Source organism: Heloderma suspectum, chromosome 12, assembly GCF_057233095.1.
Source record: "Heloderma suspectum isolate Gila_16-S chromosome 12, 16-S_ref, whole genome shotgun sequence".
In the NCBI taxonomy this organism is placed as follows: Eukaryota; Metazoa; Chordata; class Lepidosauria; order Squamata; family Helodermatidae; genus Heloderma; species Heloderma suspectum.
In genome coordinates this window covers 1,110,684-1,136,263 of record NC_139469.1, presented here as the reverse complement: position 1 = coordinate 1,136,263, position 25,580 = coordinate 1,110,684, and the positions used below count along the sequence as shown (strand labels likewise).

Here is a 25,580-nt window from a genome sequence, read left to right as displayed (position 1 = left end):
AAATTCAGCCACTTGCCCAGAATGGACCAGCTCTGCGATCTCCATGGGGACAAGACAGCCAGGCAGCATCTCGGGGCTCACTGTTCTGACACTCCTATGGGGTCAGGCCAAGTTGCCCCCCCCAATTCAAACCTTTGGGCAAGGGAGAGTGGGCCCTCGTTGGTCTCAAGGGGTGGGGAAGGGTGTGCAGGAATCCTGCGAGGCAAAAGCAGGTGGCGACAGAAGGAGGGGGCAGCTCTATTGCTCGTTGACGCTGAGGGCTGTGGCCAGAGAAATGATTCCCAGCAGGGCTTGTCCTAGCAGGTGGCAAGGTGGAACAGGCTGGCACAGGTGGTGGGATCGAGGGGGACTGGCGAAGGCAGCAACTGGTGTTCCAAAAGTTTAGCTGCACCATGCAAAGCGTTGGCTTTACCATCAAGGGGTGGGGGAAGTTTGGTGCCCCACTTAGGCAGCAAGATATTTTGGGCTGGCACTCTTCTCCCCCCTCCCCCACCTTTCCTGAAAATGTGCTGGGCTGCAAGGGAAGGAAGGGCTCTCGTCTAGAGCAGCTGGGGCCGCTGCCGCCCCCGTGAATCGCAGCCATAGGAAAAGAGTGGAGCTGTTGCTGCTAGGTGGGGTTGCAGCTCTGTAATCCGAATTCCAAAAGGCCCCATTTAATCAAATCCATGTGGTCCTTGCCTGGTCTGTGTGCAGGCGGGGAGGCGGGGAGAAGCCGTTCTGGACCCTTGGCCAGTAAGGCAGAGGCAGCAATGGGAGGCAGCTGTGCAAACAGGGCTTAGATTTGGCTCCAGCAAAATGAAAGCAAAAAGAGCTCCAAACTCTCTCTGCCAAAAGATGGCCTGTGGGCACAGGGCAGGGGCAGGCCCTCCTGCCCCAGTCGGCATATCGGGGTGGGGCGACTAGATGCACGGCATCTTTTCCTGCCCAGCTTCGTGCAGCCATCCTGCCCCGAGAAGTGCCCCAGCCCTTTGGTGGTGGTGGTGGTGGACATGGCTGTCCCAGCCCCTCTGATCATTACTGCAGCCTTGTGGTCACTTACCTGCTCCCAAAGTGGGGCTCCCGGCTCCAGCATCAGCTTTGGTGTTGGTGCTTGTAGGTCCTGCCTTGGTGTGGTGGGACCGGGGGCAGTTGGCTCCTTTCCCAGCAACTCCATACTTTGCAACTCTGGACCAAGTTATCATCTTGGTGCAGGGCTGCATCTCTATGCCATGTGTATGAATCCTGCCACTGAGCCACTCTGTTTTGCATGGTTCAACTTCTGCAGGCCCCTTCCCAGGGCTAGCAGAATTTAAATAGACTATGCAAAGCAGAATCGCACAGAGTTAATTTTCATAATGCACGTGGATATCTTGGTATGGAATTTGCTTTACCTTGGAGTGAAATTCAGATGTATTCTTTTGAGTACAGAGTAAGGCACTGCTTTGCCAGAAGTGTGAATTTGCAGGACCAGAGCAGACACCAGCTCCAAGTCCGAGTGATACTGCTCCCAGCAAGCCCCCCTCCCCCGCCACAGCCTGGAGGGTTGTGCCTGAGGGTGGCCAGGGGTTGTTGCTCTTTGGGCTACACTGAGCGCTGCAGCGAAGGCTTCCTGGAGCTCTGGCTCTCTGCTGGGGTGTCTTTCGCCTTCAGATGTCAGGATTTGGACACCCTGCTGTTGACTCTGGGGAAGCAGACTTCAGTTCACTGCCTTGCAGCCCTGCTGGGCAGGCTTAGGGGCCTGTGTGTGTATGTGTGCCTGGATATGTTTCTTGGGGCAGGAAGGTCTGTTTTCCTTTCTCCAGCCTTATTTCAAAGAGTGTTAATGAATCAGGTGTTAATTTGAGCCAGGGCTCATCTCTGGGAGCTCTGGTTTAATAAGGGGGGCTTCTGTGCTTGTGCAGAGTGCCTGAGTAACCCCAGCCAGCCTACACACCTCAGGGATCGGCCTGGCACAGGGGAGTCTGGGCAATGCAACTCCCAAACAGATAGAGCCCCCATGCCTCTCATTTTAAAAATTAACCACAGGCAAAACAGGCCTCCATCCCCCCTCCTCCTGTGTAGGCTGCGCCGCCCCCACCTAGGCAAGTCTAGGGCTCAGGTCCCTGGCGAGTTAACTCACAGCGGCCTGCCCCCTTCCAGGGGCTGGCCTCCTCCCCCTCCCCTTTGGCTTCATGGCCCAACTGGGGGTGCTGTGGGTGCCTGGAGAGGGTGTCCTTTAATGGGCAGCAGAAGGTCTCTGCTGCCCCCCTGTCTGTCTTTCCCCAGGCCAGGCCCGGGGGAGCCCTGCCGGCTGCTGCGGTCCCTGGCAACGTGCCTGGAACTTCGCTGGGGAAAGGCATGTCCCTTATCAGGAGCCGGCGGAAATGGCCTTCTCCCGCATCCCCTGCAGGGGTTTTCACACTGCCCTCTTTGTCCAGCACTCACTTGCTGATCCCCACGAAAAGCCATCCTCCCCCCTCTTCCTTCCTGCTGCCTGTCAGGCCAAGGGTCAGCCCCAGAGCGCATTCTGCATCTGTGAGGGAGCTTATGGGCCTTGTGACGGCTGGGCCAGGATTTGCCCAGGCTTGGTGTCGGGGGACTCATATCACCGCTGCACACATTGCTAGCTCCATCTGCACCTGGAAGTGGTGACAGGCCAGGGTTGCTAGGCAACCTCTAGGTGCTTCCTCCTCCAAAATGGGTACCATGCTGGCCTGGAGCCTTCACTTGTGATGTGGGTGCATGGGTCCGTTCTGAGGAGCGTGTCTGGTGTAGAAGGAGGCTCATGGCCAAGCTTGGGCACAGCTGCCTGCACTTTCTCAAACTGTGTTACCACCACCAGCCCGGCTCTGTCTCAAAGGCTGCCCATTCCTTCGGCAGCTCATGTAACTCCTGCGGTAGCAGCCTGGAGTGAAGGAGAGGTGCTTCTGCAAAAACCTAACTGGGGGCCCAGTGGAGTTCCTTGACTCCCTTTGTGTTATGCTCCGAGAAGACCGAGGGGGCTTCCAGACAAGGCTTTTCATGGAAGACTAGGGTTGGAAGGGGCCTACAAGACCATCAAGCCCAACCCCCTGCTCAGTGAAGGAGTCTTAAGTTGAAGCATCCCTGAGAAGTGGCTGTCCAGCCTTGCCTTGAATGCCTCCAGTGTGGGAGAGCCCACCGCCTCCCTAGGGAATGGGTTCCATTTCCATATTGCTCTAACAGTCAGGAAGTTTTTCCTGATGTTCAGCCGGAATCTGGCTTCCTGTCACTTGAGCCCATGATTCCGTGTCCTGAGCTCTGGGATGATCGAGGAGAGATCCTGCCTTCCTCTCTGGGACAACCTTTCAAGTACTTGAAGAGCACTATCCTATCTCTCCAACATGCCCAGTTCTTTCAGTCTCTCCTCATAGGGCTTTGTTTCCAGTCCTCTGATCATCTTCGTTGCCCTCCTCTGAACCCTCTCCAGTTTGTCTGCATCCTTCTTCAAGTGTGGTGCCCAGAACTGGACACAGTACTCCAGAGGAGGCCTCACCAGTGCTGAGTAGAGGGGAACTAGTACTTCATGGGATTTGGAAGCTATATTTCTCTTAATGCAGCCCAAAAGAGCATTTGCCTTTTTTGCAGCCACATTTCATTGTTGGCTCCTATTCAGCTTGTGATCTACAACAATTCCAAGATCCTTCTCACTTGTAGTATTGTTGAGCCAAGTACCCCCCATCTTGTAACTTTGCATTTGGTTTCTTTTTCCTTGGTGCAGAACTTGGCATTTATCCCTATTAAATGTCATTCTGTTATTTTCTGCCCAGCACTCCAGCCTAGCAAGCTCACTTTGAATTTTGTTTCTGTCTTCCAGGGTATTAGCTATCCCACTGAATTTTGTGTCATCTGCAAATTTGATCAGCATTCCCTGCACCTCCTCATCCAATACATTAATAAAAATGTTGAAGGGCACTAGGCCCAGGACTGAGCCCTGCGGTACCCCGCTTGTTCCCTCTCCCCAGTTTGAGAAGGTCCCATTGATAAGCACTCTTATCGCACCATCATCCTGCCTCATTCCTGGCGTGGGGGGAGACGCCGCCACCTTCACTCGTAGGCCTTCCGTGTTTTTCCACCGCTGCTTCCATCTTTTTTTCTTAGCTCAGAAAGTCTATTAAGAAAAAGATGGAATTGCTTTGTGGTGTCTTTTGACTGGTAGTGCTAGGGCCTCTGTGCCCTCGGATGGTATTGTTCGGATTAGTTTGGGGCAGTAAATCATACATTGGGGTGGGGGGGAGTTTTATTTTCCCTCTGTGTGTTCAATCTGAACACTCCGTCTTGAGCTCACGATTTAATTTTGTGTGTGTGCAATTTTCCTGCAAAGATTGGTGGAGTAAAGGCAGCCCCCTCCCGAACTCTCGTGATGGGGATCTGCCATCCAGACATGTGAAGGGGTTCGGCAGTGTGGATGGGAGGGCCAGCTCATTGTCCCCCTTTGGACAGGGTGAGAGCACGGGCACTCGGTCCGTATGAGCACCCATGCCATGCAGCCCACAGTGTCTCTTGCACGGACCCTGTCTTGCTAGAGGGGGGCCAGTGCTCAGCGGCTGAACCTGCCCTCTGTGTGCAGGAAGGTCCCGGTTCAGTCCCTGGTGCTTCAGGTCTTCAGGGTGAAACTTCATAGGTACATATCTCAGCCCCTGCATAACATGGGGGATTACGGCCTGTTCCTCACTGCTCCACCCCAGGGCAGCTGTCTTAATTGAGGACAGCCAGCACGTGCCTCCGGTTTGCTTCCTCCCCCCAAAACTCCCTCGTGCCTTTGCCTCCTACAAGGGCTTCCTTGCTTGTACAGGGTCTCCCATCACAGCACACTCATTGCACCTGTTAATCACCACTGCCTGCCTCTTTTACTTGCTCACACACTGTACAAACACTATTTTATAGTTGTACAAAAGCATTTATAGTCTGTTTTTACAAAAAGTACTGCAATCTTTGTTAGAAAAGAGATTTCCCAGAAGAAATGGGAAATAATCCTGTATTATAAATATTATCTGGCTGTCCATAAAGCTTTGTTCCCTATGAGCTCACCCAGAGAGCTCTGTCTTCCTCTTTCCCCCCATGCCCCCCATCCCTCAGCCTCCCTTGCCAATGGAAAGGGTTCCCAGTCCTTCATAATTTTGACACAGCGGCCGTTTGCCCAGACTGCTCTGGGCAAAAGGATTCTTCATTGCCATCACAGGGATTCCTGCTGGCCTGGTGAAGATGCCCCTTTCGTCAGCACTTGCTAACTGAGCTCCCTGCGGATCGGTGCCCCTGGGGCAGCCGCAGTTTAGCAGGCGCTTGGTCCGGTTGTGGCCGCCTGCTTTCTAGGCACGGTGCCTGGGGGGCCATGCGGGATGTCTTGGAGGGCTTTTCTTAATATAAGCGAAGCCTCCAGTGGCCTAGAAGGGGCCTTTCCGTGGTGCACTTGGCCCGGGCCAAGCTTTTGGATTGGGCCCTGTTCCTGGCCCTAGAAGTAGGAAGGCCTCGTGGCCCGAGGCGTGGCGGTGGCACTCATGTACTGCGGCTGCATGAGGGGCATGTCGCATCCCAAGCCGTTGGGTGCAGCCGCTGTCCTCTGGCTGGGCCCAGCCAGTTCCGCCTTCTCCAAGCCGGCTGGCTCCAGCTCCAGTGGGCCAGAGCTACTGGCCCCGGGAGGGTTCTGTGCCAGAGGCTGCTGCCTCCGCCGCATGTAGTAGCAGACGGCTGCCACGGCCACCGCCAGGAGCAGGACGGATGCCATGGCCGGCACCACCGCCAGGGTCAGACCAGTGCTTTCACCCTGGGTGACAGGCGCGTGCTGCTGGTGGGTGAGCTGCAGGGTGTGGGCTTCCACGCACAGATCCCCCTCGTGGGCTTTGTCTCCGAGTGCCCCAATGCAGAGGTGGTAAGAGGAGTTGGGCTTCAGGGCCCGCACAGTGTATTCGGGCAGCGAGGCTGGCAGGCGGAGGGTGACAGGCCGCTTGTCTGGCCCAGAGAGGTTCCAGTAAGTCAGGCGGATGCCTTTCAGCTGCGTCTTGGACTGGATGTAGTTCTGCAGGTCCACTTTCAGGGAGGTGCCTCCAACGTGCTTGATGGCGATCTGTCTGGGCTGGGTCGGTGCTGGGGTGGTTGCTGGTGCCTGAGTTGTTGCCTGCACCTGGGTCTCGCAGTGCCGGCCCGTGAAGCCCAGAGGGCAGGTGCATTCCACATGATTGAGGGCGTCCAGCTGGCAGACACCCCTGTTCAAGCAGGTGCGTGTGGGACACAGGTGGTCTCCCTCGGGACTTGGCTGGCCTTCCAGGGCAGTGGCGGGTGTCAGCGTGGGGCTGCTGTCCGCAGGGGTGAGACTGGGGGTGCTGGGCTCTGGAGGGACCTGCCCATTGCTGGGGACAGGCGTGGCCAGCTTGGGGCTGGTGGCTTTCAAAGTGGTGGTGGTTGGGCACCCAAAATCTGCATATTCCAGCTGCTGGAGCAACCTGCCGGCGTTTTTGGGGGGGAAGTGGCACCGGGTCTCCTCTGACCGGCGGAGTGAGGCTTTGCTGGTGCTCGCCCAGCTGACAAACCAGCTCATCTGGCAAATGCAGTTGAAGGGGTTCTCCGCTGCCGTGACCGCCTTTAGCCTGGAGAAGGAGCTGAAGAAGTTGCGGGGGAGGCCGTTGAGGCTGAGCTTGCTGATGTCCAGCTCCTGGAGGCTGTGGAGCTCCTGGAAGTCCTCCAGGTGCAGCTGGGAGATGTGGGCGTTCCCTGCCAGGCTCAGCTTGGTCAGGCCACGCAGCTGCTTCAGAGCCCCGGGCACTCTGGCCAGGAGGTTGTCTGAAACGTCCAGCTCGTGCAAGTTGCGGAGGCTGTTCAGGAGCTCCTCTGCCAAGCTCCGCAGGCCCAGCCCGGCAATCCTCAGCGATTCGAGGTTGTGGACGTGGAAGGTGGCCGGCTCGAGGGTGGCGATTCTGTTCCGGCTGATGTCGAGGAGGAGGAGCGTGGGCAGGCGGAGCGGCGGCACCACCTGCAGCTGGTTGTCCTGGAGCTTCAGCTCCAGCAGGTTCTCCAGCGAGTCAAAGGCAGCTGGGTGGATGAACTGGATCCTGTTGCGGTCCAGGTAGAGGCGCTCCAGCAAGCGCAGTCCATGGAAGCTCTCATTGGTGATCTCGTGCAGCTGGTTGGAGGACAAGTCGAGGTTGTGGAGGCCCGTCAGTGGCTGGAAGACATTCTGCGGGAGGCTGGGGATCAGGTTTTGGGAGAGGTCAAGGAGCTGGAGGGCCGGCACCCCCACAAAGCTGTCCTGGCTCAGGGAACGGATGCCGTTCTCAAACATGTACAGGTTGGCCGTGTCCTGTGGCAGCCGTTGCGGGACGGCCTGGCTCCTCCGAGAGATGCAGAACACGGTCTGGGGCTGGTTGCACTGGCACTCAGCCGGGCAGCCCTGAGCCAGGATTCCAGCTGGGAAGAGGAGCAGGGCCCAGAGCATAGGCTGACTCATGGCGAGACCTCTGCAGAAGGAGGACAAGGAGGCTGAGATGCGGCACCTCTGGCCTTGCGGCTGTCCCCACAAGGCCGCCCCCACCCACCATGGCTTTCCCCAAGCAAAGGATGGCCGAGCCAGCTCGCAAATGCTGTTCTGGATCCCATCAAAGGGGTTCTGGGGGACTCCCCCACCCCCTCAAAACCTAAGCTCAGGCCATGCGAAGGGGTGGGGGTTGGGCACTCCATAGGGGCTGCAGCCCAACCCCAGCTTGGTATGCTGTGGAGTCTGGACAGGAGTGGGGGAGGAAATCCAGGTCCAGCGGCTATTCCAGCCAGGGGAGTGGCAGTGGGCAACATGACTCCCCGGCGGCCTGTGCTGTTTTTCCACCACTCTGCTCCAAACTCTTTGTGCGAGCAAAGTGGCTGGAAAGGCGGGCTAGGGAAGTAGTCCAGTGTGAAACGCAGGCCTTGGATGGAGGCCGTGTGTGTGTGTGGGTGCCAATTGCATGAAGTTGACCCCCACCTCGCCATCTCTTCCTGGCTGGGAGGGAGCGTGAGGGGATGCTTAGGGCCTGGTTCCTTGGGGGAGCTGGACTCTGGCCGGCTTGCATTCCTCTTTGGCTGATACGTTTACCAGCTGGGCTGAATTCCATGGGCAGAGCAAGCACATTTGGCCCAAGGAGGAAGAGGGCATCCCAACGCTTGAGTGTGTGTAGCCTCGGGAGGGACAGAGGTGTTTTGTGGGAGACCCTCCCAATGATAGCATACTTACCACTGCCCCCCTTCCCACCCCCCAGCATCTGTGAACCTCGGCAGATTTCTCCTCCTGCAATGTGGGAGCCCAAAATCCAAAATAAAACCTACATCTGTGCAAGCAAGCATGACCCCCTCCTCTTGGTCAGTGCCATCCCTTCTCCCTCTCTTGCAAAGATTCAAAGATCTTTAGGCTTCCACTCTCTGAACAGGGCTTGGTTCTTAGGTGCAGGGGAGGCAGTGCTTGGTGGGATGCCAGAGTTGTCCTGCCTTTGCCACAGGGCTCATATGGAGCTGGGAGTGGGCACTGAGACAACCCTGGCATGCTTGTCTCTTGCTCTTGGAGGCAGAACACCTGGAGCTGAGAGGTGCCTCACGGAGGCCCCGGCAGTGTCTCCCTGCTCCTGAGTCCAAAGGGGAGAGCCACCAACTTGGAGCAACAGCGGAAGCTGGCTTATGCCAAGCCAGGCCATCAGCCCTTATCGCTCATTGTGGCAGAGCTGGAGGTCACCAGGAAGCCCATGGGCAGCACCTGAAGGCCCTCAAGCCCTCCCACCAATTTGTCCCTGGCCTCTGGAGGCAAACCACTCCTGGACAGAGCATTCCCATTTCACCTCCGTGGGAAAGAGCCCCTGATAGGCCTGTCCTCCAGAAAGAGGCAGCACCTAGATTTGAACCAGGGACCTAGTTTCCTGGAGGAGAAGGCTATCAATCGCTCCTAGTCATTGTATATATTTCCTCCAGGATCAGAGGCCGCGTGACAATTGATACCAGTTGCTGGAGAACATGAACGGGAGGGTGGAATTGCTCTGCTGTCCTGCTTGCGGGCACCCCATTGGGGGATCTGCTTGGCCACTGTGAGACCAGCATGCTGGGCAGCCTTGGGTCTGATCCGCCAGGGCTGCTCTTATGTTCTTACAACTTATTGATTCATAGTCAAATACTCTCTCGATATTGTCACCTGGCAGCAGCTCTGCGGAGTTTCAGCCAGGGGTCTTTCCCAACCGTACTGAATGACGCTGGGCCTTGAGCCTTCTGCATGCAAAGCGTGTGCTCCACCATTGAACTATGGGCCTTCCATGCCCGGCAGGGCTTTCCAGCACCTGGGCTGATTTGCTGGCATTTTTATGGGCCACTAAATTGTACTTATGTGGCCTGCATGCAAAGACCCCTTTGCGGACGTCTCCAATGAATGATGTATCCCATAGGAGCTGAGGCTGTTGAGGCTGGTGTGGCTTCTGTGATGGCATGCCATATCTTAAATTAGGTGGCCACAAGCCAGATGGTTTGTTTGGTATAAGAAGCGGGGAGGAAAACACTGGCCGTGCATAAAATGGATATTACTCTCTGGGGATCTGCAGCATTGCCGTGACTTGGCACAGTTGATCTGCTTTGGGGGTAGGGCAGGCAACAAGCTCCTGCCAGGCCTTCTCCCCCACCCCATACGCCCCCTGTCCCTTCAGCCAGAGAGGATCTGAATGCACGCAGCCTGCCGTGCAGCGAAGCTGCCTGACACACTCGCCTGCTGGGGTCTCTGCCCAAGACTGCTGCAGCTCCAGCAACCCTTGGCTGCTCCTGCCCCCAAATAGTGATCGTTTGCGTCAACCGAGCAGAGTCCTCTCGGCCAAGCCAAGCAAGCCCCGCCTAGCAACCTCCTGCTGTGTGCCGCCTCTCGCCGCACACCGCCCCCGTGCTGCTCTTCCACCAGCTGCAGCAAGCTGGACTCCCCCACACGCCTTGGGGGCCCGCGCTGCCTGAGCCCTGCTGTGTTGGGCTCTGGGCAGGAGCAGCTGGGAGGGCAGCGAAGATGTGGGAGCACCCGCGGCACTCCTTCAAAGCAGGGCGAAGCCATGCAAAGCAGGGGCATTGCTGCTCCCTGTGCCTGCAAAAATGGATCTCAAGACTGCATCTGTTGCCCTGAGGATCGGCCATCATGCAAACGCCGTGATGGGCCGAGGGATCCCTCTGACACACACTCTGACCTCCCCTCTCTGTTCAGTAGGAAAGGCGGGGAGACAGCTCCAAGCATGTGCAGAGGAAGATGTGCCCCACGCTGCCCCCTCCCCCCGGAAGGCGCGGGAGCATATCCTGTAGCAGCCGCATCACACGGATGGCTCATCGTCACCTTGTGGCCGGCCAAACTCCCAGCCTGTTTTCCTCCTCTGTCATTTCCAACTGACAAGTCCCCAGGCAGGCAGACTCATACACTCATACTTGTTGAATTTCATTCCATTTCTTTTACTCCATTTGATGATTTCATTCTGCATAACTTTCCTGTCCTGTGTTTAGAAGCCTCTTTGGTGTCAGCCTAGCATTTCATCAAAATATTTCTCAAAAGGTCACAAGAAAATACCAAGAGAACGGGTTTGGGAGAGGAAGTCCCCCAATCACCATCTTGAAACTGGGTCTTGTAGGTCTGTTGCCAGATCCAAGAGGGGGAGTGGAGCTCTAACAGTGGCTGAGAAGGGAGATGTGTAGCAGGTGCAACTTCACCTACCCAGCTGGAGTCCTGCTGGAACAAGGAATGCCCTACAGCACTGTGAAAGGTCCAGGAGAGGCCTGGGCTAGTCCAGAGTGTGGTGAACCCTCTTTGGGGCCAACGGGGTTCCATGCCCATCCTGCAGTGCCAGTGCTGGCACACACATTTCCCAGCCTAGCAGGGCTCCTGAATCTTCATACCTCAAACTCCGAAGAGCCCTGGAGCTGGAGCTGGCCAAAGGCCTCGCTCGTCCAGCACCAACCAGGACATGTGCGCAACAGGGCCCTCCCGCTTGTGTTCCTGGCAACTGGCATGTTGCCTCTGGCACTGGAGGCGATATATGGCCAGTGACTAATGGCCGGTGTTGATAGCCTGACCCTCCGTGAATAGTGTGCGCACGCGCTCTCTCATGATTAGAGCTGCTGGTATTTATTCCCTGTTCTTCACCTGCTCTCCGAGAGGTAAACAGACCCAAACAGCCTTTCCTGGCCTTTCCTGTGTAGGGCTGATTCCTACTGGTGCTTTTCCTCCCTGGTAGTGTTTGTGTGTCATTATTCTTGAAGGATGATGTTTGGGGCGGGTTGTCTTAAAATGGAAATGCCACATGGTGCTTTGCAGCCAGCAGGCCTCGGGTGTGCCGCTCGCGAATTTCCCTCAAAAGGTTGGTGTGGAGTTTCGGTGCTGATGGGACATTTTCAAGGTGTGTTCCCCGGCAGGGGGGAAACTGCAGAAGTGCCCCCATGGCAGAAAGCCTTGTCACATGCCAGGGAGGATGGGGCTCTGCTGGCTGGCTAAGAGAGCAGGAATGTGCCTTCCTGACATGGGGCAATTGTGGCTGCTGCGTTTGTTGCCCCTCCCATGGTGAAGGGAGGGCTGAGGAGCCGGCCTGGCACAGAGGGCTGAACAGGCCCAGTCTCCTCAGTGTTCGGGGCTCAGATGTGACTCTGTGGTGTTCCTAGCATGACACCTAATACTGCCCTGACTTTAGTGCCTGGAGGGGAAGTGGGGGAGAGGGAGGCTTCTGCATTTCTTGGGGAGCGGAGAGCTCTCTTTAAGTTCTTGCTATGCAAAGAATGAAGGGGATCCATATGGAGGTGGCCCTGGCTGGCTCAGGAATGCCCCCTCTTCCTCCTCCCCAAAGCATAATGGAATCATTGGGGGCAGGTGAGGGGCTGCTTGTTCCTCAGCTTGTCTGTCAGCTCTTTTAATAAGAGAGCTAATTAACAGGAGCAAAGGCAGGGCTGTGCAGGGGGCCTCTGTTAATATCCCCAAAGCTGGCATCACACAGACAGGTAATAAAGTCTGGAATGTGCAGCTGGAGGCAGGGTTGGATGAACCCCCTCCTTGGCAGGAGGGCAGACTGTCTTGCAGGGAGGAAGAAAGCATGTGAAGAGAGGGGACAGAGAGATGTTTCTGACCCCTTTCATAATTCTAGTGCTCCCCCCACCCCCATGTAGTTGCCTGGCAGCAGAGTCCGGACAGACAAAGGAGGTGGGTCCTGATTCACACAGTGCTGGTGGAACTCACTGCTATGGGATGTGGCGATGGCCACAGGCCAAGAGGGCTCTTTGGAGGGATTGGATGCATTCGTAGGGGGAAGGTCAAATCAGCAGCCAGGTCATGAAATGGAACCTGCATGTTGAGGTGCCGTTTATCAGGGTGCTCAGGGAGAAACCACAGAGAGGTCCCTGCTCCTTGTGAGGTTCTTGGAGGCCTCTGGCTGGCAACTGCAGGAGACGGAAGAAAACTGGACTAGCTGGCCGTGCACCTTCCCCGCCCGGATTTCTTCCATTGCCTGTAGTCAGGAGCAGCTGCCCCACTCCTTCAGTCCTGTTATTTATTACCTTTATATCCCACCTTTTTCTCTCTTGTAATGAACCCAAAGCAGCTTACAGGGTCCCCCTCCTCTCCATTTTATCCTTGCAGCAACCCTGTGAGGTAGGTCAGTCTCAGAGTCTGCGATTGGCCCAAAGTCACCCAGTGAGCTTCATGGCTGAGCAGGGATTAGAACCCGGGCCTCCCGAGTCCCAGTCCAGCACTCCAACCACTGCACCACCCTTTACCCTGCAGTGACAGTGGCTAGAAACAAGGACTGCAACCCCATGAAAGACACTTAAAATGGATTAATCAAATGAGTTCTAGATTAATCAGTTATCAATTAAGTTTGCATGTGGACAAAATATTTCTGAAGCGAGAGGCATCCTTTGTTTCTGAATGATGCACTCGCGTTTTGCAGCAGGCATCCTTACGGGAGACGAATTCGTGTGTGTGTGAATGCATAGAGACTGGCCACGTTGGTTTTGGTTTTGCCTCTGCCTCCCCTTGCCCCTGTTATGTAGGGCAGGCAGCTGTCATGGGGCCCTCTCCATGCTGAGTTCCTGTCTGCCTTCCCTGCTTGGGTTCTTGCTCTCACTCTGTGCCTTGTGTGCCCCACAGCTCCCTCTCCGTCCCGCCCTGCGCCTGCCCTCTTATGCCTCTTGCAATCTCTTAATCTGTCAGGTGAACGCAGTTTATGGGCCTCTGCGCTGGAGTGATGGATAGCATGGAGCACTGTGGGTAATGGGAGCCAGCTGTGGCAAGGGGCGTGCTGACAGGCTAGCTCTCATCTTGAAGGGCCTGTTGTGTTTCATTGCAAGGGGATAAGTGGGGCTGGTCTCCACATGATTGCAGGGTCAGGGATCTGGTTTCTCCTTGGCATCCTTTGAGCAGTTAGGATTTGGGGTTGGGGGAAGGAGCCAGAGAAACTCCCCTTCCTTCCTGGGAGCTGCAACAAATCTGCCTTGCCACAGACCCCTGACCCTGCGGGGACGGGTAGGGTGGCCTTCCTCCGCCACCTCTGCCATTAAATAGTGAGCAGCTGGTCAAGCCCCCCCCCCCCCCCCGCTCTACCCAGGGCCAAGGCACTTTGAGGCTGGGAGGCGCAAAGGAATAAGGAAAGAAATTGTGCCGGAGCAGGCTGGCTTTCCCTCCTCATTGAGAAGCTTCAGCCCACTGTGCGTGTGTGTGGGGGGGACATTTCCTGCAGATTTGTGCTTCTAGCTGCCACCCCCTCTGACCAAATGCACCTTCATAGAATCTGCCCCCAAGCCGACTGCCTTGGCACCTGCACTGATGAGGCTCACCAAGGGCGGCCTTGAGCTTTTAGCTTCTGAGGCAGAGCATTCGTTCTTCCTGCTCCCTGCTCCCCACACCCGTGTCAAAAAATAAACAATAAATTAAATAACTGGAAGTTGGCTGCCCTTTCATGGTGACCCAGATCTGCCCCCTGAGGTAGCCCTTCCTCACAGGATGGCTGGCCGTGAGCTAATCCAAACAACCATGCCCTGACTGCATTGTAGCCTATGTGACGTAACGCAGAAGCGCAAATGCTGTGTTCAGACACGCCACCAGCCACCAGTCGTAACGTTCCTGGCCCTTCCTGGGCTGATGGGGTTCATGCTCCCTGAAGACCAGGTGGTGGAGCCAGGGAGAGCCAACACAAGAGCAGGCCCTGGATCAGGCCAAAAGCCTGTATAGTCCAGCGTCTGCGTCTCACAGTGGCCCGTCGGAGCTCAGCCTACGGATAGGACTGAATGTAAGAGTCCTCCCCAAAATGTGGTCCTCAAGAGGTAGAGTGCCTCTGAACAGGGAGGCTGAGGGCTACTGACACCCCCTTGCCATGCAGCAGCAGTTATATTGAGATCAATAGAACAGCAATAAGTGCACAAGATACTGCATGTTCTTAAAGCTAAGAAGAAAAAGAAAAGTCCAGTTTGAAAATAAGTAAGAACCGAAGAGCCATGCTGAATCAAACCGAGGGTCCGCCTAGTCCAACGTTCTGTTCCCACGGTGGCCAACCAGCTGCCTCAATGGGAAACTCACAAGTAGGACATGAGTGCAACAGCGCCCTCCTGCCCATGTTCCCCAGCAACTGATGTACACTGGCATACTGCCTCTGACCCTCGAGGTAGCATAGAGCCATCAGGACTAGTAGCCATTGATAGCCTCCTCCTCCATTAATTTGTCTGAGCCCCTTTTAAAGTCATTTAAGCTGGTGGCCATCGCTACATCTCGTGGTAGTGAATGCCACAGCTTAACCATGAAGAAGGCCTTCCTTTTATCTATCTTGATAAAGACACTGTTCCGCTTCAAGGGAGGGCCCCGTTGGGTTCTAGTATTGTGAGAGAGGGAGAAAACCTTCCTTCTATCACTTTCTCCACACCAGGCGTAATTCTGTGCACGTCTATCATGTCTCCCTTTTTTCTGGCCTAATCAGTCCCAGATGTTGTAACCTCCAAGGGGAGCTGGTCCTTGATCATTCTGGCTGCCCTTATCTGCATAAATAATAATAAGATACATAAACATACCTCCTTAGGTCTGAGAAAAAGGAAAGTATGATTTTAAAACACACAAACAGGAGACTTAAACAACATGATACAATATAAAATTGGACAAACTGACATTTAACTGTCCTGGCCCAAGCACTGCAGCTGGGCCTCTCCCCTGCTGCTGCTGCTGCTGCTGCTGAATTGTGTGTGCTCCTTTTCGGAACCATCTAAGCCAGGGCCCATCACCAGACCTTGCGACAGTGAGTTCCATGGATTAATGATGCACTGGATGAAGGGTGACAGCTCCCTTTTGCCTATCCTGAATCTCTTATTGGCTAGTGTTATGGGAGAGGGAGAAAAAAGCTGCTTTTTCCACTTTCTCCTCATGGTGCATACTGTTATCAGTCTCTGGCGTGGCCCCTCTGAGTTGGCTTTTTTCTAAACTAAAATGGTTCAGCCACTGCCCAGCTCCTTTCTCCCTCCACCAATGAGGCCTTTGTATACAGGCTTGTAATCCACATTAAATCTCCCTTGAATCCAGTTTAAGTCCTGCCTGATCCCAAGGTGTCCCTCCCCGATGGAGCTGTGGGCTCAGCTTCCTCTCCCTTCCCTGTCGCCTCAACGATGCTGCCCCCGCGGAGTGGAAGCCAGTGCGCAGTGGCTGGTGCTGCTTGAGCCTCAGAACAGGCTGGGGGGGGGGGATGAGCCAAGAGGGCCCTTCTGCTTGGAAGGGGCCCGACCAGGGCACTTGCCCATCCAGTCCTCCGGCGTGCGGAAGGACAGACCTGGCAGGGTCGAGCATGCGGGCCGGGCCGGAGCCAGCTTCACCGAGGCGTGCCGGCCACCAGCTTTGAGGCTCGTTCTTGCTGGATGAGCTCAGAGCAGTCGGCTGGATCCAAAGGCTGTCATCCGCTCCTCCCAGCTGTGCCAGAGACGGCCGTGGTCTCTGCCCCCCTCCGCCCCCAGGTCCCTCTACCGTCCCCTGGGCTGTCTGCCTCCACAGGCGCTCAGCTGCCTGGCAGGATGGCTGCAGCCAAGGTGGGGAACGCTTTTCTAGAAGGGTCTTTTGAACTGTGATGAGTAGCAGGGAAGGGGGAGGGTCTCCCGCTCACATTGTCCTGAGGCAGAGCCCAGCTCCTGCCAAGCTTACCTTGGCTTCCCCTAATTGCCAATAAGCTGGATTAGGAAGGAGCCCCCATTGAAATAACAAGCACTTTGTTACTCTGTATGAATCAAATGGAAAATACGAGGCCCAGAAGGGGCCGGCGGCTGCTTGCAGTAGTAAATCTCCAAGGGGGGATGGGGGAGCTTGCTCGGGCTTTGCATGCAGAAGGCCTCAGGTTCTGCCCCTGGCAACACCTCCAGGCAGAAGGCCCAGGCATCAGTTGACAAGGGAGACCTACCTCTGAGCCCCCAGAGAGATGCTGCACTGTCAAGACAATACTGGGCAGAATGGAGTAATGGTCCCTCTAGATCAGCCTCCCTTAAGCTGAGGCCCTCCAGATGCATTGGACTACCGGCTGTGCTAGGATACCTGGGGGATACTGGGAGTTGTAGTCCAACACATCCGGAGGGAATCAGCTTGGAGGAGGTGGATTCGATTCTAGGTGGTATAAAGCTGCTTGCTCGGTTCCTAAATCTGCACCTCCCAAAGGTTGGGGGCGGGTTGAGGGAAGGGGCATTGACAGATCCTGCCAGGGTTCCGACTACCCGTCTTTCTGTGCCCTCCCCAGGATAGGCCTCCACATCAGCTGGGCCAGTTGTTCCTGCCCAGGAGTGTTGAGAGGAGAGCGCAGCGGGATCCATGTTGTCAGCTATGGAGCCGGCAAGGCTTGTGGTCTTTGGGGCAAGCAGCCTCAGCAAAGCTCACCTCCCCCCTCCCCCCACTGCTGCGGCTGAGGGGGGCTGTCTTGGGCGTGCTGGAATGCAGCGCTCCTCTGGAGTGGCTCTGGAAGGCATCTGCTCCCAAGATGCAGTGGCGGAACCAGAGACGGCTGCTAACGCTTCCCTCCTGCTCCGGCTAAAAAAATCCCAGGCAGGGCGGCTGGCTCTGTGATTGGCAGCACATCAGAGGCCCCTGTTCACCCACAGCATTCTTTCCTTGGAGCCAGCCCTAACCCCTCCTAAACTGCCAGATGGGGGGAGCACCATCGCACTCCCCAGTGCAGGCGGCTTCCCCGGGTCATCGGTAGCACAGCAGCCTTGGAAACACCTGGGCTCTCTGGAGCTGCCAAGTGGGCTGCGGTGCACGTGCTGGAGAGTGGGGCAGCCACCGGGGCGGGGGTGGGGGTTGGGGCAAATGGTGCCACACTCCCTTGCTTTCTTTCTCCTCCGATTTCACTCCCCCTTTCAGCGATGTCTGTTCTGGAGTCCATGTTGCGTTAAGCCGCTGCAGTCCTGTTGATGTGCACTGTGTTGGCAGCAAGCAGTAAGATTTGCAAAATAGATTGCAAAGCCTCCGTGAGTAGTCCTGCATCTGGGTGACACAGAGCTCCCTCTTGGGCAATGAGATTTGCACCTAGGACACACAAGTCTCACCATGTGGAATCCATGGTCCTCCATGGGCTAGCTTCCTTTCCACTTCGCAAGACAAAGTGGACTGTGTAAGACAGGAGGGCAACTTGTAGCCCTCCAGATGTTTTGGCCAGCAACTCCCATCGCCTAGCCAACAAAGCCAATGGTGAGGGATCATGGGAGCTGTAGGCCAAAACATCTGGAGGGCCATAAGTTGCCCACCCGTAATGCAGGACAAAAATGGCAACCGTCATTCATCAATAAGTTAGTCCAAAATATCTTGGGTGTTGTGTTCCTTATTCCTTAAGCCAGGCCTGTTTGTGAACACTGGGTCCCGTGCTCCGGCTTAGGTGCTCACATGCTCCTGGGCATCCCTCTCTAGTCTGGGGTTCACTGGAAACCAGCCTGGCTGCTGAGGGGGAAGGCCCCTCCAGAACACCTCAGTGAGAAAGGGGAATGGGCTGCAGGGTGCTCGCCCTGGCTGGCAGTGGAAAGGAGTCATGCCACATGGAAGGGTGGGACGTGCACCCCGCTGGTGACAGCCCAGCTCATGAGGCAGAAGGCTGCCCTTTCTGGAACCCCAGGAGCAGGAGGCGACGGCTCCAGTAAGATCTGGGGAGGACTGCCTGGCACCAGCCCTCGCCCCCCTGGAATGCTGCTCGGAAATGACGGTCTCGGGTTTCGCGACATGGCTGCTGCTGCTGCTGCTGCAACCAGCCAGCTGAGTAATGTCTGTTGCAGCCGCTGCCCCTTTAATTACTGCTCGCCCGGGTCAGGAGTGGGCTGTGCCAGGATTTAGCCTGCCGCACACTAATTGCAGGCGGATCTGAGCCCTCCCCCTCGGGGCGAGGCAAGGACAGGTTAGGCTGCCTCTGTTGTTGCTCTCTTCTTCCTGCTGACAGCTTCTGCCCTCTCCCTAAAACGGCATCATCTCGGCACTGCCCAGCTCTGGTCCCCTGGGGCTCTCAGGCCACAGGCTCTTCTGGCCTCAACAGTGGGCCACATCCCAGCTAGCCCCTTCCCGGTTCTGCTTCCTGCCCCTGAGGATCTATCCTGGCAGCAAAGGCCACTTTAAAAGGCAGCCAGCTACCTACCCCGGACCCACATGCCTACGGACTGGACTGCAGCTTCATGCACAGGTTCCCTCCCTTCCTCCCGCCACCTCCTAGGGCACACATTGTATCTGGGCAGCCCACAACGGCCCGTCCGGGCTCTAGCAGGAGAGCCCTGGATGCCCAGCTCACGGAAGAGTGCTGGCCAGAAAGAAGTGGCTCTCTGGCCATCAGCCCAGCCTGCTTCTGAGGTGCCCCAGCAGGATTCTCTGGGGCCTACAGCCCCTCCGTCCAGTGGAGCTGGGTCTCCTAGGCAGGCCCATGGCAATGCCTGGGTGCCTCATTGCTACCCACCCTGCGGGCCACAGAAGGCGGCTGGTGGCACCTGGTGCTGCCCTGGCTGTTCCCTCCTGGGCGGGCCCTCCGCCACAGCCGCCTGAGCAGCAGGCCGTCATCAGCGCTGCACGCAGACGTAGCCCCTAATTAGGCCAGGGAGGTGCTGCTGGCCAGCCGGCCTTCTTGGGCCGGGCTGCCAGCAGCAGTTCTAATGGGTGGGCAGGAGCCGCCGCTGCAGATGGCACCCTGCTCCCCATCGCCCGGCGTGAGCTCTGGTGAGCACCCTGCTGGAGGAGGTCTCTGCCGAGTGTCTTGCAGCAGCCTGGAGGGAGGTCGCTGGCCAAACATTGCCCGTCTGTCACTTCCCTCTCGTGTCAGAACCAGCCCTGCAGGATAACCACCGCCGTGGCAGTTGTCTGAGACGTGGCAACAGGCAGCTGAGGCCAAGCCCAAGACAGGTTCTGTATGTAGGGTGTGGAGGGACGGTTCAAAGATGCCAAGCGCAGCCTAGGAACACAGGAAGCTGCCTTCTACTGACTCAGACCCTGGGCCCACCCAGCCCAGTATTGTCGACACTGGCTGGCAGCAGCGGCTGTGCAGGGTTCAGGAAGGAGTCCTTCCTAGCCCTCCCTGGAGATGCTGCTGGGGATTGAACCTGGGACCTTCCGCATGCAAGCAGGGGCTTCACCGCCAGGCTGCGACCCCTCCATCCTTTGCTGCCCCTCTTGGGCTGCCTCCCTTCCCCAGTGGGGGGCCCATCTCCATGCGCCCTGTGGCAGGCAGGCAGGCAGGGTGTGTGTGCTGGGTGTGTGAACACACTTCCTGCTGGCTTACCTTCCTGGCTCTTTCCTCTCGCCAGCCCGCCGCAGGATGAACAAGGCACCCTTTGTCCCACACAGGAGGGCCTGGCTGGCTGGCAGGCCGGCTGCCCCCCGCTGGCTCTCCTGAAGGCGGGAGGGTGGTGCCAACAGCATCCCGAGCAAGCCAGACCAGGAAGGGGGTGAGGGTGGCTGAGCGCTCTTGCATGGATCCTACCCAGGGACAGCCAGCACTGGGACCTCCTCTACCGGGTCCAGAGCCTTTCCCGCCAGGGGCCAGGGCACGGTCACCAGCTCCACCACCTGGCCCCTCTCTTCTTCCTCTGCTCTTCTCTAGGCCCCCGTCCCAGACTCTCCTTTGGCAGAGGCAGACGATAAGGTCCAGTGCTCCGGGTGGGTGGCCCTGGAGCAAGTTGGTCAGCTGGATCCCCCTGCCGCGGGCTGCAGAGGATGCTGCAGCTCCCCTCCCCCTGCACACCTCCTTGCTGGCATGAGCAAGCAAGTGTGGCAAGATCCTCCACCCCGCTTGGCAGGGGGATCCAGACAATCTCCACACCGAGTGGGTCGCGACATGCAAACAGGGCTGGGTGGGGAGCCGCTGCCTCCTTTGGCTCTCTGCCAGGCCCATTTCTAGGCAGCAGTTTGGCTGCCCAGGTTCGCGTTTCTTAACTATGCAGAGACATTTCTGTGGCAGCCCCAGAGCGATGCACAGGCGTTGCTGCATCCCCCCCCCCCGGTCAGCTTCACCTCCTCTCCTTCCTGGTCAGTTTGGAGCCGGCTTTGTGACTGTAGCACCCCTTCCCCAGCAGCCCTCCTTCCTGCCTCCCAGCCACCCCGCCAAAGCATTCCTGTCTGACAAGCACGCCTGCGTCCACCCCCGCTCTCTCAGGTGCTTGGGAGGAGGCAAGCCAGAAAGGCAGCCGTCCAAAAAGAAACTAATTCCAGCAGTCCAACCGCTCTGGAGCCAGTTGTGTGGGAGGGCTGGCGCTGACACCTCAGCACCCTCCTGCCCTGCACCCCGCCCCACGCGTGTCCAGGAATGCTGCTCCCCAGCCAGCCTTGCAGGAGCGTTCCGACGCCATGACGGCAGCCGCTTGGCTGCTTCGTGATTCTCCCAGAGAGCGGCTCAGCTGGCTCGAAGAGGCCGAACCAGGTGAGCCAGGAGAGAGGCTGCTGGAGCAGGGGCCTCCCTCAGGGGAGAGTCAAAGCCCCCCTCCCCTGCCGCCCACTTTGCCTTGGGGAGGGAGGCTCTCAAGTTGGCTGGACCAACGTGGTAGCTGAGGAGGCTGTAACAGGCCGGTTCTCCTCATAGGGCTGCATAGGGTGGAACAGGTCAGTACGAGGACTTCTAGAAGCCGTAGAAGGCAGGAAGCGCCACCTTCAAAGGGGCACCCCCCATTTCTCTCGGAGAGGAAAAAACACCTCTTCTGAGACACGGGTGCATCATGCGCTGGAAAGAAAGAACAGATCCTTCTTGCTTCAGAAGTATTGTCCTTACCCATGTACAAATTTGACTGAACGGTCAATCAAAAATCATGCCATGAAGTAAGATGGCAAGGCCCAGCAGCCTCGAGATACATGTGAATCGGCACAGATCCGCTCTCACTGCTGCCGCCAGCCTGACGTGAGCCATAAGCACCGGATGGAGCCTCCGCTTGCAGAAGCCCTGGGCCTCCGGATCCCACGTTCGCAGGCCGTGTCGCTCTGAATGCCAGGTACTTGTGGGGGGAGGCAGCAGCAGTGGAGGGCTGGTGCCCCTGTGTCAGCCTGCTCCAACCTGGTGCCCTCCAGATGTGTTGGCCAGGGATGCTGGGAGTTGCAGTCCAGCATGTCTGGAGGGCACCAGGGAGCAGGCTGCCCTACACCATGCTGCGGGTGTCAAAGAAGCGCCTGGCTGTCTCCTGTTGGGAAGAGGGTGGTGGTCCAAATGGACCCTCAACCTGATCCAGCAGGCAGGCATTCTGTGATTCTTCTGTTCTCTACTCAGTCACAAAGAGCAAGCAAAAGGACTCTCTGTCCCAGGGCAGGCAGCTTGTGGCCCTCCAGATGTTTTGGCCTACAATTCCCATCAGCCGTCACCTTTGGATATGCTGGCAGTTGTGGGCCAAAATATCTGGAGGGCCACAGGTTGCCCACCCCTGCATGATGGAGGTGTTGAATGGGCACGAGCTGTAATTTGTACCACTGTCAAACCAGCTGGTTGTGGCTGGTTTGTGCAGTTGGGCCGGGCCTCCTGAATAACTGGGAAGCAGTCTTGTGAGCCCCGGATACTCCCTGCAACACCTGCCCAAACTTTCTCTGCATTCCCAACCATGGCCCACAAACTGCAACTTCTGGCTTGAGCAGCCACAGCATTGATGCAAGCAGGCCCTCAAAGCAGCAGCCCCCCTCTGGCACTGGGGGCGCCATCCAGCCCAAACCCTGGCTCCCCCAGGATCTCCTAGAAATATGTTCAGAGCAACTGGCTGTATGGAGCCAGGGCAGTTGAAAGCAACGTACACCTTAGAGGGATCGGACATTTTGAATCCACTTCACAGAAAAACAGAGGCATTTCTTGGTGTGTGCTCATGCACACGGGTGGGGGAGTAGAAGTGAAAACAGAGCAGCAGTGTTGGTTCCCAGGAATGCCCAAATCAGACTTCAGCACTTAAAGAGCACGTATCTACGCTACAGACTTGCATCCATGTTATGCTGATTCTGAAGGGGCCATAGTTCAGCAGGGGAGCCCTGCTTCGCATGCAGAAAGCCCCAGGTTTGATCCTGGCAGCACTTCCAGGTCGGGCTAGAACAACTCTGGTCTGAAACCTGTTGCTGCCAGCCAGTGTCGACAATACTGGGCAAGATGGACCTGGGGTCTGACTCAGGAGGAGGCAGCTTCCAATGTTCCTGACTGCTGTGGCTTCCCCCAAGGAACCCTGCGGATTTTAGCTTGATCAAGGCCCTGAGAATTCTGCTTGAGATCTCTGCCCCCGGCCAACCAACCTGGCAAAACTACAACTCAAAGGGCTCCTTACAGAGAGAGAGTGTGTGAGAGGGAGAGCAGAACTGTTACACCAGGTCAACTCTGCAGTGTTGCTACCCCTTTTGAGCCATTTGGTATATGAATGTTTCTCTGCCATCCTCACAGGAGGCATTAGGAACTGTACCCATAATGCAAGAAAATATATGTCAACTTCTCCCTGCCCCATGGGCGGGGGGAGGAATCAGGCCTTCATGCCTTCCCCTTCCTGCTGTGCCTATACATTACCACACCAGAGGATGCTCCACAGCAGGAACCCTCTTCTGCACACTGAGCAGGCACTCACGAGACCGCTGTACCTTGTGCAAGGCCAGATCCTGCCCTGGAACCGACAACATGAGTGCTATGCTCAGCCTCTCAAGGAGCCCATGTGATGCCACCTTCCCCAGCCTGGTGCCCTCTGGATGTGTGGGACTGCAGCTCCCAGGATTTCCAGTCAATGCCACGCTGGCTGGGCATTATGGGAGTTGCAGTCCCACACATACCTGGAGGGCGCCAGGTTGAGTCCCTTCCTGAGACCTCTCCCGAACCACTTGGGTGTTTCTGCAGCCATGCAGAAGCCAGCCTTTGGCAGAGCGGCACCTGGGTCTTGCCTGCGCACCCCCTCCTCTCTCTGGTTGGCACATGGGAGCGTGCCCATCCACCCCCAGCGCATGGCCATTCAGCAGCAGGACAGCAGCACAGAGCGGGTGGGTGGGGAAGGGGGTTGGATTGTTTCCAGCCTTGCCATTCGTTCATGTAGCACCTTCCTGCATGTGACACTCTGTTTACAGAACACCCTCATATCCTGCTAACAAAGCAGGGAAGAAAATAAACACAGGGGCAGGAAAAGCTGGGAGAAGTGAGTGCCTGGGCAGAGGGGCCAGGGCAGAGACCCTCACCCAGCCTCTAAACTGGGTGCGGGGGGTGTTACAAGGACACAAGTCTAATGGCTCCAAGATCGAGGAGGGGAGAGATGGATTCCTTCCCCATGGGCATGCTCTAGAACACAGCCCTCCTCGTCCTGCATCCCAGCGCAGGGTGAGCGCTGGCAGCGTCAGGTCTGACGCTGGCCTCCAGGGAGGGTCTGACAGCAGCTCCCCCCCCAGTCTCCAGTATAAGCCAGTAGAGCTTCCCCCACCCCGTTCCTCCTAACTTCATGGATCCTGGCTCAGAGTTTCTCTCTCAGGCCGGCATTACATTCAGTTTTGCACACGTTCAAACCCGTAACAGAGGAAGGGCCAACTGGCGCTGAGCATCCGTGCAGCTGCTTCAGGGCTCTGATTCTGGATGGTGTTGAGAGCAGTGGAATGGAAGGCGGGGAGCGGGGACCCATGGGCACAGTCCCCGGGGGAGCCCTCCTGCGCAAGCCCCGTTTAAGTGATGTGCAGCTGCAATGGGGCGTCTGCAGCGGAGCTCCCCGGCGGCTTGGATCTCATCCCATGATCCTGCCTTTCTGCTCCGCAGTTCTAGGAATTGCCCGAGGAACTGTCCTCCGCTTTTGTGCTCCAGAGCCAAACCCTGGCAGTGCAAAGGAGTTGCATCTCCTGCTGTGCTGCGGCTGGCCCGCAGTGATGCTGGTGAGGGCTGAGCTCGTGGTTTGGGGGCAAGATCGGGGAGGGTGGGGTGCGGGAGCCTCCTTGCATTGGCTCTCGGGGAGGGAGCGTGGGCCCTTCCGGGGTGGCCAACCGTGCTGGGGAGGCGCTGGGAGAGATTTTGGCTCCTGACTAGCCTAATTAATCGGGGGGGGGGGGGCTGCCGTAGCGAGCCTGGATATGGGTGCCCCAGCCAAGAAGGGCTGCAAAGCACCGCGGAGCGGGAGAGGGCTGCGGGCGCCCAGGAAGAGGGGCGGGGGGAGCGTCCCTGCCCAGACGTCCTTCTGCTGTTGCGAGCTCGCCCTTCCTCCAAGGCCGCCGGGCCGTTGCAAAAGCTCCTCTCCGTCACCCCATCCTCGCAACGACCCTGTGAGGTCGGGCAGGAGGGCGGGGCTGGTCCCAAATCACCCAGTGAGGCGGGATCTGAACCCGGGCCTCCCGGGGCGGGGCGCCTCCCCTGACGGGACGCGGCGCACTCCTCGCGCTCAAGCCGCTCCTCGCTCTTTGGAGGCGCCTCCGTCCCGGGCGGGGGCGTCCGCGCGCGGCTCGGGGTCTCTTCCCAACGCCCTCGAGCTGCCCCAGCGCAGCCCGCGGCCAGGGCTGCCGGTCCCGGCACGAGAGAGCCGCCGCGGGCTGGTCCCCGGGGTGCCCCGCGCCGGCCGCTTCGCGCGAAGAGACGCCGTCGGGCTCCCGGGCGGCCCTCCCCGCCAGAGCAGACGCGCGGAGCGGAGCGGTCGCCGCTCGGGACGGGGCGCGGAGGCGCGGGGACTTACCGGGGCGGGCGGGCGGCGCGGCCGCCTCTAGAGCGCGCTGGCGCGGCGGCGCTGCTCAAGCGCCCGCTCCATCGCCGGCTCCGCAGAGGCGCGCCCGGCGGCGTCCCGGCGCTGCGGCTGCCTCGGCTGTGGCGAGCGAGCTCCCCGCTGGCGGCGCCGAGCGCGGCGGAGGCGGCGCCGGGCGGGAGGAGGCGGCGGCCTGTGACGGCCGGCGCCTCCCGATTGGCGGGAGCCGCGGGGCGGGCGGGCGCCTTGGACGCACCCTGCCGCCCCTCTCCCCCGGCGCCGGGGCCCTCCCGAGCGCCCGGCCAAGTAGAGCCCCGCGGCGGGCGGGCGGGCGACCCTCTCCTCTCCTCTCCTCTCCTCTCCTCGCCCCCGCCAGGAGGCGCCGCAAGACAGAGGAGGCAGGTGCGGCTCCCACCCGGGGCGAGCACGCCCGCCCCCCCGCGCGCGGTCGGAGGGAGAAAACTTCCCCGCCTCCTGTCTCCTGCGGCTAGGGCGGGGTGGGGGCTCTCTTGCAGGGCCGTCACGTTGGTCAGCAGCAGCGCCAAAGA

The 25,580-nt window shown here is 58.0% G+C and overlaps 2 protein-coding genes across 7 annotated transcripts in view; one reads left to right on the top strand and one right to left on the bottom strand.

Annotated features, from left to right (window-relative positions):
• CORO7 (coronin 7) overlaps positions 1–25,580 on the top strand; it is a 92,135-nt gene that overhangs the window by 49,197 nt on the left and 17,358 nt on the right. The gene's annotated exons all lie outside the window — the stretch shown is intronic.
• On the bottom strand, positions 4,812–25,156 carry VASN (vasorin). Its single transcript, XM_084817988.1, has 2 exons — positions 25,027–25,156; positions 4,812–7,427 (listed from the first exon to the last, which is right to left on the bottom strand). Exon 2 carries the CDS (start codon positions 7,415–7,417, stop codon positions 5,429–5,431), a length of 1,989 nt encoding a protein of 662 aa, XP_084674114.1. The 5' UTR covers positions 7,418–7,427; positions 25,027–25,156; the 3' UTR covers positions 4,812–5,428.